Raw genomic sequence first — 19,399 nt, 5'->3', positions numbered from 1 at the left:
ATGTATCACTTCAATTAGCTGTGTCCCCGATGTCATAAATATAGCAATTATTCATCCTCTGTTAAAATATATTTAATGATGTTTTCTCCTCATTTACAAAATCATGTGGCTCAACCAAACAACTGGCATGTACAGATTGTAATTCTGTCAAATAACCATAGGACGGATTTTTGTGAAATCTTCATTTTCTGAAGTGCTATAGAATGCGTCTATATTGATCCAGCTGTCAGTGTAATGAGGGATTCATGGTGATGAGAACGGCATCCATGGCTCTCCCCCCGTCCCCACAGCAACCTGACCACTCATTCCAGATGCCGTAAGTCTGTGCTCTGACTAAGAGGTGAGAGAGAGCTCAAATGTGACCAATCAACAAGGATTAGCTGTCATCGTGATGTTCAAAAATCCAAAGGTCCCACCAGTTAAAATTTATATTTGTCTTTTCATCTCTTGTGCTTTTTTCCAGTTTTTTCCAGTTTTCCCAGCTGTGTAGTACTATATTGTCCTGTATAGACCAGTAAGATTCCAGTCAAACAGTATGGAGACCAATGTGTGACCAGACCAGATACTGACAATTCATCGTGGACTGAGAATAAGCCAAAGATCACGAGTGAGGAAAAAGGACTTCTCCAGACCTGTTCCAATATCAGACATCAGCTGATTCCAGATGACAATAAAATAGTGCTGTGATTCACTAGGAGGTATTGGTGGTACAGTAATAACACAGAAGTTCATGGCTGTATAATATAGCAGAAAGTAGTCATTTAGGGCCACATTTGCATTTATATCCAGAGTTTCTTCATTTCTGTTCCTCTCACTGCATCATCTTCCCGTTTGGTTTCTTGTGCGTGAAAGGTAAAATGCAACCTGCTGTTTGTCACAAACCTGCTGCGTTGTGGATCTAAGGACTCGTCTAAGGCTGATGGGAACTCACGCTGGTCAAGCCAGATTAAGATTCACAGCCAGGAGACAAACTCAACCAAAACCGACAGGGCTGGAAAACAGCATACGCCCGTTCTCTGTAAACTAGGCCTTGAGAAAGCCCTGATGTGGCCCCCTTAACTGCTTAAATGCCATTGGGTAGTGATCCATGACTTCTTGTAACAAGCGGCAGGTTGTTTGCACAAAATTAAAGACAGAAAAGCACTCGCTTTCTTTCTCCAGCTGTCAAAACACCGAAAACCTGACAGGATCGGTCGGAAATGCAGATGGATGGATAGCAGTCTGTGACTTCAGACTCCTCGGGTGGTGATGGGTTTGATGCCGGCACGGCGCCGGAGCGCTGACAGCGTCACTCAGACTTCTGAAGGCAGGGTTCGGCGCATCGCCCGTCAGAACGCCACTCCAGCTGTCTGACGCGCCTGACAGCTCCGTTAGCGTTGGGGATTTCAAAGGGAAGACTCAGCTAATAATACACGGGTGTCTTCACTGATCTGCTTCCTATCACTGTTTGAGTAAGGGGAGATAGACTCGCGCTGGATCGCTTGGCAGCCCCACACCTGAGGATGAGGAGGAGATGGCTCTCGCAGCTCTGACATATCGAAGGGCCAGAGCTGTCCAGCGCCGAAACGCAGGGTCAGCAGCACTGATCCACATGATTGGTGATCACAACGCCGCTGAAGAGGAAGGAGGCCTCACTGAGAAGGCATGAGCTCAGGAGGGAGAGCCAAGCTGACTCCACTGACTTTAAATTCCACATCCCACCCCTCCCTGCATTTAGTAACCCTGTCAGACCTGCTCCCCACCCTCAACACGGAAGCTGCGGCTGTGAAGATGATCATGCTGTTAGTTTTGGAATAATTTTGGTTTTTCAAGGTGTGGCTCTGCATATTTTTTCTGTCTGTGTCTTTTCTGACAACAAAAGCTGAAAATCTCCATCTGTCTTTACATCATATTTTGTTGTGTAATACCTGATTTATAGTCTAACAAATAGTACACAATTGCGTCATTAGCTGCAGTGTTAATCAGTGCAAAGCAACACACAATATGCAGCATAGTTGCAGCAATGAAAACAAGTTCTTAGAGCACGTAGAGGTTCTTAGGTACTTAAAGTGTCTTGATCCATGGGTGAAACAACAAAGCCCTGGGCCATATGGTAATATCCAGACACACACACACACACACACACACACACACACACACACAAACTCACAATATACATATGAGGGGAACTGCACTGTGCCACACATGTGGAAATGTGCCCATGTTACATCTTGTTCCCACTGTCCTGTGTCCTGGGACTACACATTGCACATTGCATGAAGCAGCTGCGTGAGTGCTTTGTAAGGAGTGAATAGAGGATAAGATAGCCCCAAAGGGAATTTAAAATGTGAGCCCCACGCTCTACAGATTCAGTACACTCTCTGCACTCCGAACTCCACTGTGGAAGACGTTTCACTGAAGATGCGTACAGTCTCAGGTTGCTGAATCCCTCATCCGGCTGTGCCTTCGGACACCTGGCTGTGCTTTTCACTCCAATCGGGTCTGTGTGGCAGACGTGTCCTGTACAGTCCTGTGCAATAGGTGAGGGCCTCTCTTTCTCTCTGTCTTTCTCTCTGTCTTTCTCTCTCTCTCTCTCTCTCTCTCGCTCTCTCTCTCTCTCTCTCTCTCCCTTTAAGCAATTACTTCAACTTTTGAGATCAATATATCTGTCCTAGAATCCTTTCTTTGATGCCTAATCACAGTGCTTAGTTTAAGTGCCGCCGAGTGAGAGGACATGGCGGAGCGGTGCGCGGTGACATTTTATCTCCAGTAGGTGATAAAAAGCACTTGCATAAATCCAGACCATGGCTCACAGTATTAAATGCCAGTCTGACTCGCTGAACAAAAGCACTGCTGTGGGGGAATCACGCTTATGATGTCAGTGATGGTAGAACAATCATGGAAATGTCTACTTGAAGGGCCGGCGCTTAATTGCAGACTACAGTAAGATAGCCGGGGCTGCCTCGAAAGGCAAGACGGAGCCCCTTGGGTAGGCTCCATATGTGCCACATTTGAGTCATCTGTGATTGCACTGTCGACATTTGCCAATTGTGGGTCCCCGAGTGGCTCAGGTGACAAGGCACTCGTCTTGAGTGCGGGCTGAACACTGTGACCCGGGTTTGAGACTGTCCGTGTCATCTCCTGGCAATGACCGGGATCCCACATTGGCAAAAAAATTAGCTTCATTCCGCCAGGGATAGGGGCGTGCAGGTTAGGCAGGGTTTCCCCATCTCACCTCTCTCAGGCACCCTGTCGTTCATCAGGTTGCTCAGGTGATGTCTGGGGAGTAGCACCTGCCCCCCAATGAGTGCTCACTTCACTGCAATGCACTGTGGGACTTGTAGTGCTATTGCATTTATCTCGTTTACAAGCATGCAAAGTTCATTGCAGTGAAATAAGCCTAATGCACAGTTCATTATCCCAAAACTGGGTTGAATAAAGGAGATGAATGATAAACAACATTTGCATTGCATCTTGGGTAGAATTAGATAGTATTGGAATTTCCATTTTGATACTTTGCTGCAGTGCCTTGACATGGCATGACAAAGCATCAAGATTGCATGTCAGCATTTAAATCTTTTCAGTTTGACAGTATTAAAGTATTAGTAAAAACTTGTGTGTGTTTTTCTGAGGAAGGAATTCAGTCTGTGAATTCAGTCTGTGTCTCTGTTTCTTTGTGTTTTATACATCATTCTATGTGTTGTAATAGATATTACAGTATTTCCCTCATTTCTGACAAATCACAAAGCTCAAACTGAAGCCTGACACCCAGCCATTAATTAGTAGTGGTAGTAGTAATAACAATGTTATTATGTCAATGTCATATCAATGTTAATATTTTAAAGGAGACTGGAAATTATTCTAAGCATACTCTAGCACCAGTTTCTTTTTTTATCTGAACAACAGAATATAATTCTAAAGTCTTTTTGGCTGCATTCTAATTTGCCTTTCGGGTGACTTCATTTTAACATGAGGGCCAGACACAACCCCTCTTGCATTTTAAACTTGCCAAACTTCCCAAGGACACCGGCCAGCCAAACGGCCGAAGAAAAAGACACTAAAGTAAGGAGGACATAAAGTTAACACTGCATCCCGGCGCGGGGGGTCCGGCTTGGCCTTAATCGCCCCGCGGGGAGACTTCATTAAGCAGTCACTGATACTGTATTAATTGCAGGGCTGCAGGCTGGCGTGACTTTCCACCACGACCGGGGTGATGAGTCATAGCCGGGTCCCCCGACTCTCGGCGCAACCAATCAAAGGGAGCCGTGGAAAATCTCCTCTTCAGACGGTGGAGGGCATGCCAATTACACCTCTGCTCCGGTCTGCATTTCCCTCCTCACTACACTGTGTTCTCTCCCACAGACCCGTCTCAGTGGTGTTCCATTTCGTACGTTAATAGACTGGGAAGACACAATTAGCAGCAGCGGACTCTTCAGCAAAGTTAATATCTCAGGAAAAAAAAACTGAGGTGAGGTAAAAGAGTCCAGCTGTCATCACGGCGTTTTAGTTTAATGATCACTCAGCCCCAGTCACCACAGCACATATGCAGAGGACATCCCAATGCATCAGATCAATACGCAGCGTACAACCTCAAGGCAGAGTGCACCTGGAAACCTATTCAGTTTACCCGACATGTTTACTCCGATGTGCTTCAGCAATCCAGTCATTTTCAGATGTAATGCGGAAGCTTTAATGGAAACATACACATTACTGCTTTAATCAAGGGAAATAATGAAGCTTTGATGCTGCGTTACATTCCAGCATCTGTCCGGCATGTGTCCTCCAAACTCCCAGGGACACAACGCATCACTGATTTCTAATTAAACTCCAGTTGTGTCCAACCCTCCTGTCAGATATGTGACAGAGACATGGCCACGACTTTTTTTTTGATACAATGTTATATCGTTAAGAGACTCCTTTGTTGCTTGATCAGTCATGAAATGTTCTAGACCTGAAAGCTGGTGTGTGCTACTGTACTGCTCTGAATCTGCTCTTATTTAATTCATATTTCTATTTATTTCTGTTTTGCTGGTTGGCTTTTACCATCTCAAAGCAGCCAGCGCAATCACCCCAGTCAAGAAAGGAACAACACATCACAGGGTCACCTCACTAGGGCCTCCTTAGGAAACTTCATTACCAACCAACAAAAACTCTTCAGAAAATGTGCTTTGGTCCTTGTGAGCACATATCCATTTGCTTTCCACGTTAGCATATGGTCTTAGCAACCATTGTACATTGTTTTAAAATACTTTTTTTATTTCACTTTAATTCAAGCAAATGTAGAGATAATACACTGTCTCTACAGTGACCTTCCAGTCACTGCAATGCATTCTGTCAGATCTGATCTGTCCTGAGTATGGACAGCTTTGAGCACTCCTTTTAGAAGTGGCCCCTCTCCTGTCTGATCTTCCAAAGGAGCCTGTTTGATCATTGGCCGCATCGGACACTGATTCCTGTGAACATCTGAAGAGGTCCCGACACGTTTTTGATATGGCTGTGTGACACTACTGCTGCCCCCTGCCTTTTCCTGATGGTTTGACGTGGTCACATTATGCACTCTGCACATCATCTAACATAAAATTTACTGCCATAACCATAAAATAGATATTTCTGTATAATTCAATGCAATAAAATTAATCACAACACATAAGCCTGCAGCTGGAAAATATGCATACATAATATGTTATCTAGTGATGGGAAGTTACACATTTCCACAAGTTTCTTAAAACGGTTACAATTTATTTATTAATGCTGCATTGTGTGGGACTTATGAGTAAATTGTAATCATTTTAAGAAATAAAATATACACAGTGTGCACTAAAACCTAAGCAGCATGTTTAGAAATTTTGTAATTTTCCATTCATAAAGTAGGACACATTTACAAAATGTCCCCCGAGTAGATGGTGTTGCTACAGAAGATGGCTGGAAATAAATCGATGAAACTTTGCACACTTCTGCTTCCTCATCTTGTGAAATCCCACCTCGGGAAGGAGGCAGCCGTGTGCTGTACAGGTAACTACCATCCATCCACCACTGTTTTTGTTGGCTGACTCAAAACCTTCCAATTGGGAACAACTGTCCCAGTGTAACATAGAGTAATGCATATGGAGAAACAGTATGTTAATTCAGGACATACCTCTCTGATACCCTGACCCACAGGTTAGGATTTATGACTTTATGAATGAAAACATGAGTGCTGCCCCACAGTGTGTAACTAGGACAGACCTGCACGCAAATCTGCTTTAAGACAGGTTTGTACATAACTCAGTATAGTGTGAGACAATGGTCTCATATGAAGCACTGACTTCATATGTGTAACCATGGAAATGTCTTTTTACGCTTGGGGGCTTCATGAATACTATTAGAGGTCTCTTATCTTAAAAACAATAAAAGAAAAGAGATGGCATACATATGGAAGAAGGGTATCTTTGAAAGGCCAATCAAATGCAGATGGGCTATATGGCACCTAACTCAGTTTACTAAGTATTCCTGCGACAGGAAACTCTTAACTGGAGTTACCTTCTTTCAAAAGGCAATGCAACTAATCAGAGCTGACTTCAGCGTGCTCTGCTCGTGACAGATTACGTAACAGTGAAAGCAAAAGTGAAAGGAACTCCTGACAGCCTGGCACAACCGCGCTTTGACCTCATTAAGGGACCGTGAACAGCTGGGCTGTTACACCGCACCGATGCTCATCCGGTGACCCGGCGAACCTGAGCTGTCTGTTTACCATACTTGTGATGCCATAAATGGCGGAGCATGCACGTGCGGAGGCCAGCCCCCTATCCCAGCGCCAGGCGGTAGCCTCTGACCCAAATCTGTATCCCCAGGTGCCGCTCCCCCTGTGGACGGTACCTATGGGTCAGGCGGTGCTGGGGTCACGGGGTCATGGGGTCGCAGGGTTGGCAGCCAGCTGTTCTGTCGCTACACCCAGGATCACTTTCTCTCCCAGAAGCACATCACAGAACGATTAGCCATTGTGTAGTTAGGCTTTACCACTTCCCAGCATAGCCGGCATGTCAGCATCCATCTTAGTTCATAAGAATCCCTTTCCCAGTGCTGTGCACTTGATCCCATTTTAGGAAGCCACGTGGGGTAATGTTTAGGGCTGTTGACGGTACGCCTCCAGTGAGTTCCCCAAACAGAGCCGACGGGCCATCAAGAAGGTCACCGAGCGAGAGCTCTCTGTCCCCCTGCCAGGCTGTGCACCGGGGCTGCAGAACACACGAGGTCTCCCTCTGAGGGGTCACCGGGAGGCGGCCCGCCCCCGCTCGGGAGAGGCGCACCGCCGAACAGTGCCAGCGCCCGGTCAGCCGAACCCAAGCGGCTTGTTCCGCCGCCGCTCGACCTCGCGTGTTTACCGAGGACTCTCTCTCTCTCTCTCTCTCTCTCTCATCTCCCCCCTCCGCCCCCACCCGTGGCAGCTGTCCCGGCCCGTGAACCGATTAGGGGGTAGTGATGCGTTCACGCTCTCCCAGTTGTCCCAGCCGCGCGCTGCGGGCTCCCCGCCATCTGGGTCTCCAGGACAGCAGCGGCCTGCACTGAACAGGCGAGGGATGCACGCTCTCCTCTGTGACACAACACACATCTATCAGGGTCAATATTTCCCTGTGCATCTCTGCCGGGTTGTGTTTGTCGAAAATGCAGCACTTAGTTGGACAATAACAGAGGGAGAAAGCTTCAATAAAAAACACTGGGTTATGCTGTTGCTAGGTAAGCAGTTTAGCAGCCTAATTATACTGCAGTTACATACTTAACTACCTTCTCCTTAAGCATATCTTCAGAAAGCTTTTTGATTTCTTTGTCACTGTACATTGTAACATGGATTGCGTCATTCTTTGAAAGGAGGCAGACGGAAAGAACAGGCTCGTTAGAGTAGAGCAAATAGCTGGGTGACTGCTGGACCCAATCACAAAGTGTTGTCTACTTTTTGTGTCCACCAATTTCAACCAGCTTGGGTTCACTATTTTAGGGTGAGCATTGGGCATAGGTGAAGTTGAGGTTGAGGGTAGAGTTATGGTATGGAATAGGGCTTTGAATAGTCAGATTACATGTCTGATTATAAAAAAACCACAGCTTGCTGCAGCACTCAGCAACACTTAGGGGCTTTTTGTAAGACAAAACTATCCTTATTGATAAAATCCTCAACACATTTCAACTTTAAGTTTCATCAATGACCTAAATGACTATGTTTCAGACAGGTCTTCAGACAAAGAAATGAAGCGCGCTCTGTAAAAGGACAAAGATGCCAGCAAAGAAGAATAAACCTGATGGATAAAATTTTAAAAAAAGCCATTGTGCAAATAGATAAATCCACTGATGCTATTAAAACCCCTAAGGTTGCTCTTGTACTAACATAGTCTGATGAGGCGATTTGAAAAGTAAAGTTTAAAATCACATAGTGGATGTTCCCAAAATTTATGCAGAACCCATTTTGACTAAAATATTGTTGTTCTTTGCAGAAGAAAACAATCCGTCATTAAGCATAATGGCAGTCGCAACAGATGGAGGTAATCTAACAACGGGGAAAAAAAACTATTCTTTAATGTTTTGAAGAAAGTGCAGCCTAATATTTCTCATATTCCCTGCAGCTGTCACAAAGTTGCCCTTGCAAAATGCTTGCAAAGTGCTTCTGATAGCAGTGGAACAATTCCAGAGACGCTCAAAATCATTTCTCAAAAAGTTCACAAAAAGGCAGCAACTTTACAAAGACTTCCAAGCCTTTGTTGGAGCAGACAGGGAGAGGATATCGGAAATGTGTGATGTCTCAGGCTTCGAGGTGGCATGAACCAGTATGACACACTTGTGAGCTTCCTTCAATCACCAGACGAAAAGGTCGGGCTCATTAGAGTAGAGCAAATTGCTTGGTGACTGCTGGATCCAATCACAAAGTGTCATCTACTGTTTTCGTGCCCACAAACTTCAACAAGCTTTACCAACAGAAGAGTCTGGGTGTTGGTTAGCTGCTGATGAATGAGTTACAAGGGTGATAACCATCACAGCCTGTTCCACTTTGCGCTCTGCGGTAGCTTTTTTGACAGCAACGGATATGTGGTTTTATCAGATTCAAGCACCATAAAACAAAGGAGATCTTTTTTCAGTGGAACAAGAACAAGAAGGCAACTGCCTAAAGCAGAGGACCAGCATGCTTTTGACCTGTTCAGGCAGAATGTGTGGCAGTGTCATGTAAACACAGCACAATGACACGCATGCAAATGAACAAGGTGCAGAAGGTCAAGCTGAGAAAGTGCAGCGAGTCCGAAATGCGAGAGCCCACCCAGCTTGCGATTCTACAAGGACACAATGTTGATTTCCTCAAATGGAGCTCGTTGGAATACTAACTGACCGTCCCAACAAAACTCAAAATACTTCCTTGACCTACAAAAAAAGTAAAACATGCAGGGAAGAAAATGCAGGTGTCGCCTCCAAAAAGTATGTAGTATAAAAATATGTAGCTTCACTAACAATGTTTATTTAGTGCCAATATCAAACAAGGGTTTGAACAGCCAAGATGACCCATTTAAGGTTGAACACAGCCCTTCATGAGCGGTGATGTCACGATCTTGTCCTGGCTCGAGGCAGCGATGTCACCTTCTGCAGCAAACTCACGTGCTCCTCTGGATGTAAGTGACGGCAAGAGGTGGAGGTGTGTGCAGAACAAGATTCCTTTCTTTCCCTTTCCATTGCAGCTCAGCCCCCCTCCTGCTTTCAGAATGTTTGACCTCTGTCTTTCTCCAGCCTCTACCCTCTCTTATCCCTTCCCCTGTGCTTCTGTACAGCATTGTTCCCTGTTTCTCACTCCTGTCTCCGCTGCAGATGGAGATTATGGAGCTAATGCCGTTCCAAAACTTCAGGGGCATTCGAGTTCACTGCAGAGGAGGAAGAGGGGAAGAGCGGAAGATCTGTCCGTCCTCCGGGGGCCCGCCAAAACAGACAGCAGTTACCCTCGGCGCCACAGTCTGGCCTGTTCCGATGATCAGAGTTACAAAAAAAAAAAAACTAACTAACAAAAAAAGCAGGCCATCTCTCTCAGTGCACCATGGGAAAAAACGAGAGCCAGATTTTGAGCGTTGAATCAAAAGAGTGAATGATGTCGTCCGAGCTGAGCGGCGCTCTGCTGATGAGCTGTGACAGCTGGGCGGCCCCTGATTTGGCGGCTTGTGAAGCTTGTGAAGAGGACGGGGGCGCACTAAGCTCCGAGACGCGTCTCGGGGCCCCCGCTCGCGCGCCGCTGTATGTAGGACACCGCAGACAGCTGACTCGACTGAAGCCGCTCCAGACGCCCCGCCGCCGCCGTCGCCGCGGCCGGCGCCAGAGGAGCCCTGACTGCGGGCGTCTGACGGTCGCACTCGGCGAGGGCTGGTCAGAGGCACGCAATGCGGGCGGATGATTGTGTGTTCGTGTGTGTGTGTGTGTTCGTGTGTGTGTGTGTGTGTATGTGTGTGTCTTTCAGTGTTTGTGTCTGTGTGTGTGTGTGTCTTTCAGTGTTTGTGTGTGTGTGTGTGTGTGTGTGTGTGTGTGTGTGTGTGTGTGTGTGTGTGTGTGTGTGTGTCTTTCAGTGTTTGTGTCTGTGTGTGTGTGTGTGTTTGTGTCTGTGTCTGCATCTGTGCGTGCATGTTTGTTCAGACGGGAAAAACGTGATTTTGCATATTGAAACAACAGTGCTGAAGCCTGCCATTAATAAATAAATAAATGAAAATGAATGGGAAAGAGGGGGAGCGCTACCCTAAGCCTTATAATGGTGCGTTTCTTATGGGTGTTGGAATGGCTTTGTTAAGCACAACACGGGTTGTTAGTTCCAGTATGGGACCGTGCCTTAAAAATCGGTTCGTGCTGGGTAGAAGCAGCTACTCCCAGGTCTAGGACACTCCAGCCACTGTCTGTTCAGCACTCCATTTGCCTGGTCATGCTCACAGGGGTGCTACAGGACAATGGACAGCACCACCCCCTAATGACAGGAGCAATGCAGAACTACAGACAGCGTCAGCCCTACTAACAGGCATAGCAGCAAATGCAGCTCATCACTGATACTTACAGCTGCCACTTGTTGTCTCATCAGCAGGCCTGTATAAAGGCACTGCTCCCGCGCTGTTTGGGGGGTGGGTGCCACATATTTCCTGACATGGCTGGTGTATGTATAAGCTTTCCCCATCATTTGACCTGCAACTGGGTACAGTTGCAGGTGAGCTAATACAGAATCAGGTTGAGCAAGCCCAGTTTGGGCTTATCTTTTCATTGGTTACCTTTTTAAAATAAAAAAAACATGTTTCTTGGCAATACCTTGTTAAGGGAGGTAAATAGCTGCTGGACAATTCGCTGATCTCTCTGTGTCAGTCGTATATGATTGCCATCCGGCACGGTGGCCACACCTGGCACCCTGTCACACTGAGTCACCGGGCTGAGGAGGGATGACCGTGGGCCTGCTCAGAACCGCGTGCAGGAAAGGTACTACACGAGCATGTTAGAACGCTGTCAGGGAGCTCAGGCAGGGACTCAGGCGCAGACAGGAAGGCACGATGAACAAGGGGAGTTTAATGAATCCAAATCGAAATCCAAAAACAAGGTCTGAACAGGCAAAGTCAAAAAACCAGGGAAATCACGGCGAACAAAATCAAAAGCAGATCCAAACAACAAGGTCAGAGAAACAGGCAAAAATCAGCAAGAACAGGCAGGCAAAACAGGACAAGCAGCTTGTAGCGCAACAGATGAACTGAGACGAACTAGCAAAGAACACTCAACAAACAGGGAATATATAGGGCGAGTCTGATGAAGGAATGAGATGCAGGTGTGCAGGTAGGCGGGTGATGAAGCACAAGTGGGCGGAGACAGGGCGGAGAACAGGGCAGGGCTGGAACACAGGGGAAAACAGTAAACAAGAGCACATGGACTGCCAAAACAAAGCCAGCTAAGAAGCCGCCGTACTGACAAGCGCAGAACCGGAGGCCCGTGTAATGGCTGCCAGGGAGCTATGCCATGCAAATGTGGCTGTCACAGAGCGAAAGGAACAGAGGCGGTGACCAGGAGAGACGTGCCTAAAAACAGAGGCAGAGAGACAGGGAGGAGTGAGGGAGGGACGGAGGGGGAACCAGAGAGAAGGGGGGGAGGGGTAGAGGCAGTAAAACAGAGGAGAAAAAGGGATTATGATGGAACAGACGGAGGGGTGTTGAGCTTGCGCGCTGCAAAGGAAATCGGGGCTGGGCGACTCAGACAGCATTTCCCTCATTTTCACTGATTAAAAGAACGCACTGACTAAAGCAGGAAAGCCCAGCCATTTAACACAGTGGTCTCTTTGTAAATAAGATCCTGCCTACGGCTATTCCCTGTAAAATGATAAGCTTATCTCACGTTATCATTCGACATTTGTATATCTGTTCAGATCTAAAATAACATTTTGATTGTGGTTTTCTAGATAAAGCCAGCCCTTATCTGGCACCGAAACTCCATGCGACAAGGTGCAGTTGGCTGTGTTACGGGTCACACACTGAGGATGTGCTGTGAATGGAGAAAATAGCTCCCTTCACACTTCACACTCTGGAGAGTGGAATTTTGGTTACAGTCCTTTCAAGTCCACTTCTAAGCATGAACAAATCTTTTCATTTGTGCTCTAAGGCCGGCGGCACTCAGTCCGAGTGGGCCAAAAGATTGAAAGGTCGCAGTGCTGTTCTCATCTCGAACCACCGCGCAAACAAACCGGAGGGTCGGTCCGTCTGTGTGGCGTTTCCGAATCACGTAAGGCGTGGCGAGGATGGCGACAGAAGTGCATCACCCAAAAGACGCCGTGTTCCCTTTCATAACCAAGGCATGAATTTTTTATCGGTCTCCATTTGCATTCGATAACCCGGCGGAGCGCAATTCTTTCCCGAGGAAAATGGCAGAAACATTTAAAAAGCAGTGAGCGAGCCTTTCAAAGTGTGATTTTCACTTTGCTGCTGGTCCGGTCCATTTTGCATTCCTCTCACATCAAAGAAATACAGTTGTGAAAAAACATTCTTTGTTTGCCAATGGGACGTATAATGGATTGACGATAAAAGACTACTCTGAAACTAAGAGCATGTTTTCCGGAAATGCAGCGGATATGATGCTGGTTCTCAAAGAACCAGGGATGCTCTGAATGCACCTCAGGCTTTGCTCTGAAGAGATCATGGCCTTCCACTCATCATTTAACAAGGGAGCTGAAATTATGACATGAGTGACCATCATTTTTAAATTAAGTTGTATGCACAAAACATATTCCAAGTCAACAGCCCTTACAAGGCAAGAACTGCTACATGATTGGAATGGGTTCTACTACCCAACGGAATCTCCCTTTGACCCCTTTCCGCAGTGATCTCCCCTCAGACTCACCACGTCAATGATCTGCAGCAGGGTCATGCCCAGCTCCACCAGGATGGGGGCGGAGTCATTAGCGACTGGTCTCTCCAGTCGGTTGTAGTCGGCCATCAGCTCCTTGTACAGTTTCCTCTGGTATTCCCCCTGCAGAGACCCTGTCCGTGCGTGTGGGAGAGAGACAGAGAGAGGTCAACAGAGCAGGAACCAGCTCTCCATGCCAGTCTTAACAAAAAATGCAAACCAATTGGAAATAAAAGACACAATTCACTGAACTGTCAAGTTAGGTTGGGCCAGTTGCCATGAACTGAATTTGTATCCTTGCATTTTTCATATGTCCTATTTCTTATGTATGGCAGGGTGATACAATGGTGTAGTGGTTAAAGAGGAGTGGAAAAGGTTTCAGTCCCTAGGTGGGGCACTGCTGTTGAGCCCTTGAGTGTGACATTCAACCTGACCTGCATTAATAAAGCTCAAGCTAGAAAATACATTAGATAATGTGTATAAAACTCATGTACTGAAAATATGAGAACACCACATTAATGGCACATTATCATCACTTCAAACACACTGTGGGGAGTGCCATTTTGAAAACGCTGTTTTACAATGGGAAGTGCATGGAATAACCAGTACACTGATGACATAATTTTAAAAAGCAGCTGATGAACAGCTGTTGTGAAAATTAGATTAACCCTACTGTCGTCATGGTAGTGAGGCTCTTTCAATCTGGACGCTAATCCAAACCCCCAACCCCCCCCCCCCCCCCCACCACCACCACCACCAACACCACATTTGATTGTCCTGGCAATCCCTCGTATTCCCTACTCGCCTACTTTGTCTGGGTCAACCCTGCGAAATTCGATCTCAGCTGAGAGATAAAACCCTTTTATGTGTGGTCTCTGGTATTTTTGGATGCGCAGCCCAGTGAACTCTCTTATCGAACATTAAGCGAGAGCCGCGTTTCCTCCCTAAATGCGCGACACTGTGAAAGGAAGGGGAATTCACACAGATCTTCCCGGCTCTGCGCTTGCCCCAGGCGTGCGAGGCAGAAAACACTGCTGTTCCGGGTAACTCCGGCGAACTACAAGGCGCCTCATAATTTTTCCCCGGAGGAGAAAGACGCCGCAACGATTTCTCTGTACCCTTTCCGCTCTATACACGGAACGGTTGACGAGGCCGGTGGCAATACTGGATCCTTTTTTTGCTCACTGCTCTTTTTCGTGGGAGATGGGTGACAATGCTTTATATGCCTGATTTCTGCTAACTTCTGTTGACTGGAGTAAATGTAGCAGCAGCCTATCTAAAAGAGAATCAGCTCTTATCTAGGTTCGCACAAAGCAACACATTGTTCCCTTCACTCTTTTAATCCCTCTCAATGCCGTCACGCACAGACACACACACACGCGCGCGCGCGTGCGTACGTAGGCTGCATATTCTCTGTTAGTTTTAATGTCCATCTCTTTTTCTCAAGCTCTCAATTCATTTAACATAATTAAAAGTGCTTTACGGACGTAACACCTCTGTTATATGCATTGCCAAAGCTTGGCAATCAGGCTAATAAAAACTAACACAATGAACTGTGTAGTGCAATGAGTATACAGATGGACCAATTTCAAGGATACCTAGATCAATAAGATCATGATTAGTATTGAGAGGAGATTAAATAATAATGGTAACAAGGACTAGCTGCAGCTGTTATAACTCAATATCCTGCCAAATGAATAAATGTTAATCTGTTAACTGTTACAACTAGCGTTCCAAATTTTCCAAGTTCCAAATGAAAACTTGGGAGGACAATTGTCAGACAATCCCTACACAATTAACCAAACCTAGACAAAACAGTCCTTTCCAGGACCATAAAAATCCCATTTATCATTTTCTTTCTGTGTTGGCTGTTCATGGCATCCCCCCTCCACCCCATCTCACCCTTTCTTTTCCCTCTTTATGATGTCTACCTGGGGGGTCAACGACCTCAGCCCACGGCAAGGTGCAATCCCTTCGTCGGGCTCCAAACCAAATAAAACTGCCGCTACAACCACATCAAACAAGACCTTCACGCTTTGATTGTATGTAAATCCATATCTACTGCATCATTATTTTTGATAATAAGAAAAACAATATGAAGAAAAGTGGATTATTATTTGTTTACTTTATTTCTGAAAAGGGTTCCAAAAAGCTGATCACTGAACAATGCCCTAATGAAGCATTACTGTCAGAATCCCACTTTAATGTGTCTGATGTGTTATGCAAATCCCTCTCCATCCCTCACTTTCTGCTCCTGAAAAGTGAAAGATAAACTCCAGCGTACTGGCTTCTGCACTCTCACTTTCTCAACAGTAATGACTGTCATTATTCAATGCAATGTTAAACTGAACAGATGCATAGAGTAAATACGAACAGCTGCCATCTAAATTCTGACTTAAGTCTCTTATTACCATATTGCATCTCCATTTTCATTCTTCTACAAGTAAACTACCACAATAGATTTTTACTATAAAAAGTTAAGTAGTTTTATATAACCCAATGTACTTTACATCCCCATATGTAATGGATAGTTTTGAACATATGCATAAAGACGCAGGAAGTAGCAACACTTTCCGATATATTATTGAAACTAATATTGCAAAGTTTGTTCTTCAACTTCTGGATTGCATATTTTGTAGTGTCTCAATAACTGTATTCATTGAAATTCATTAAGGCAGGTAAGCCATAAAGCTTCAGCACACAAAGTTTCATAAAGCAGACCAGGTCTTTCCTGGAAAGATTCGTTACAGACATTTCCTCACAGTACTTTCACTTTCAATGACACCATGAGGCATTCAATAACTGTCTTATCACATTGGTATTAGCTGAGCATGGCTTGATGCTGCTCACAGGAGCTTTGCAGCACAGCCGTTCCCTCCTGTGGTCCTTAAACCACTCCCAGGATGCACCTGGGATGGAAAAATAGCCTCCTTGTGAATGGTGCTGTGCCAACTACTGAGTTTTATCATGTCAGGAAACCTATTCTGCTACAGTCTAAAGAGCTGAGACACAGATGGCTGTTGCCCACCCACCCCCCCAGACACATGAACACCTGTACAGAGTATCATTCTATTCATTTAGTCACTGTCTATCCGTCCCCCGCCAGATTATGGAAAGCTGCCCTTCTTCTTGTTAAATAATCTCACGAAAGGGTCCTGAGCTTTGGGCCCGGATGTTAAAGTATGTTTTAATTGCCTGTTCCTACAGAGATAAGAGGAACAAGTTCTGACTGAGACTAAATTAAGCCATCAAGGTCAGAAATTAATATCTGCACATGTGGCAGAGGTAGGCCTGGAAAAACCTAGCGTAGGCGAACAGGATTGATTTAATGTTACTTGAAAAATAAGTTTCAGTTTCTACAGTTTCTCAAATGAGTTCCAAATGTCATACATGAGAAATCCCTGTAGGGTTAATGTATTTGACTTTTTCTCTCTCAGCATAATATGTTACACACAAAAACCCCAAGGTCTCACATAAACACATCTAAGCAATAGTTATGCTGTATTACAGCGCTAAATAAAGTGTGTTATTTATAGTGATACCTCCATAATTGTTGAAGTGGGTGATTCGTGCACAATGCAGCGGAATGGTTTTAAGGCGGCTGCCCCTGTCCATCTCAGCAGGAGAACAGAGGAGGGTGGCATCTAAGAAAGCCAGATTACATTCATTAGCATGAAATGAGCTTCCCTGTCTCGCTCCGTGTTTCGGCGTGATAACCGTAAAACCCAATGTGACACTCGGCGGAATGTGCACTATATGCATCCGTTAGCGTTATTTCCCCCATCATGAACAAGCTCGCGCGTTTGCCCATTATTTCAGGAGTGCCACTGCGGTGCGGTTTATGGAGGCACGAAGGACTATTAAAGAAGACACATCGCAACAGTCGAGAAAAAAAAAAAACAGTAAAACAGTAAATATGTGTCTGAATCTTCCCTTTGGTTTAGCAGATGAAAAATTCCTAAATAGCACTGAAATATTTTAACATATTTAAAGGACAGTTATGCCATCCGCCAGGTTTTGTGGTTGGCAGTACAAATCCCATACACTTCATAACTGTTATACACAGTACCAAAACAGTGTTGCTTCTGATTGCTCTTTCCCAAGTAGCTCTTCTGTTGCAAATCGCTAAAGTTAGCTACCATGTTGCCAGTGTCATTGTAACAAGCTACCTACTTAGCAAGGTCACTAGGCCGTATCAAATTAACTTGACCTTGTTAGCTGCCTAGCTAGGTCTGCTTTGTCTCCTAAGATCCTCCATATCACTATTCCTCTGGTATAGCTGGCTGGCAGGCAAGATTGTGACCAAGGACAATTGTCACATTTTTAACACCCTGTTCATTGCTTACAATACACTCCAGGTGCTATTTCCATATGTAATAGAGCCAGCTAACTGACCACCAGAAGCACACACTATCCCACCGGGTAACATTCAGCTGATGCTGAGCAGTGCATGTGATTGTGGCTGGTGACATAAACACATTTCACAAGCTGAGCACACCATGACTCTGCATATTTCTAACACATCAGGTTTCTGGTCACACGCTCACTGTCTTTACTTCTCATAGAAATTTTTGGACACCTTAAGGCTACAGTATTTCCGTCTCATCACCACTGTTGATGAAACTGCATACAATTCACACCACCACTGAGATCAGTCCCACGAGAGACTATTGCAAATCTAATGATCAATAACCAGAATGATAGAATCAAAGCAAAACATGAGCTGCTCTACTGATTTAACAACATACTCACTTCCATTCCTCTACACCGCTTATATTCAATGCAATGTCTTTAGTAGAAATAATAGCTCTGATCTCTGGAACAGACATTTCCACAGTTCTATGTGATTCTTTTATTCAGTGCATTCAGCCATACAGGAAGCATGCTAACTGAAAACTACATTAAAAATGTAATAAACAAATAGTTATAGATGTAACTCAGTTACTCTGTTGAAATGAAAAATATTGTGACAGAACTATATAAAAAGGTCTGCATCCCTGTCCTGATACTCAATGATTTACCTTTACTAAGGTATTATAAAGGCATTTATGTACTGATTAATGTAAAGGATCATTCTAACCTGTAACATACGTTAAAAAAGAAATTATGTCTTCACAAAAAGACAAAGCAAGTCATAGTGTTTGAACTGATAACATGATCATGTCAGCCTTTTAAGGGCAACTGGCTTGAGTTCAACTATGCACACTAAGTCATTTTCAAACACTTGCTCCCCTTTTTCAGAAAACTAAACTGACTTCAAGCATCAATCTAACACGTTTGGTGAAAGTACTGATCATTGAACAACAATAGGCATTTTGTTTACAACATTTTTGTTTATCCTTATCCAGGGAGACTTGCATATTTACCAATTCATATACCATAGCATACATTTATCTGATAGAACATTCTGATGAAGCCATGCAGGTGCTGAGCAGCTTTTTTGAAGTGTAAAAAATGCCACTGCTTAACCTGAGATTGGACTTCAGTGCTCTAATGATGTTTTGTGGCTTTAACTGTGATGTACGGAACACTCGCCTTGGTGACTGCTCGACTCTTAGACCTCGGTGTGGTCTAAGAGTCAAGCCGTTGCTATCACGGGTGGACAACACCCCTTCAAACCCCCAGCCAATACCCAAAAGTCATAACAAAATCTTTAATGAGGTATCGGTTGCCTCTCCCAGTGACACCCTGCGTGATGAGGATGGATTGGGGTAGCATACCTGCTATTGGCTGGTGTCATGTCCAGAGGGAGTCTACCTGTGAAACTGGCTGCTTCTCTCTGCCGATATTGGCATCTCAAACACAACCTCCACTATTTATCATTTGCAACATTCAGTGCATAATGTGTGTCTGACAGAGAGGTGCTGGGGATGCTCCCATTAAATTTATGTATGCCAGTGCATGCATAAATATGCTACTTCACAGGGGTGGATGTTTCCCTTAGTTTCCACTGATGGGCGTTTTTATAAAGCATGTTACTCCTACACATAATCTGATTCCAGTTTTCTTTACACTTCATAAAAAACAGAAGCTTATCTCTGTAGCTGGACATAGATGTTGTGCACTAAGG

General features: G+C 45.0%; 1 protein-coding gene across 1 annotated transcript in view; it reads right to left on the bottom strand.

Annotated features, from left to right (window-relative positions):
- The window catches only part of LOC118793124 (neuronal acetylcholine receptor subunit alpha-7-like), a 74,179-nt gene that overhangs the window by 29,600 nt on the left and 25,180 nt on the right, over nucleotides 1-19,399 (bottom strand). The window contains exon 3 of the mRNA XM_036551134.1: nucleotides 13,324-13,463. Coding sequence (XP_036407027.1) covers nucleotides 13,324-13,463 — 140 coding nt within the window. The remainder of the gene's footprint in view (nucleotides 1-13,323; nucleotides 13,464-19,399) is intronic.

This window comes from Megalops cyprinoides, chromosome 18 (genome assembly GCF_013368585.1).
Source record: "Megalops cyprinoides isolate fMegCyp1 chromosome 18, fMegCyp1.pri, whole genome shotgun sequence".
NCBI lineage: Eukaryota > Metazoa > Chordata > Actinopteri > Elopiformes > Megalopidae > Megalops > Megalops cyprinoides.
This window is presented reverse-complemented; position numbering and strand designations above follow the sequence as displayed.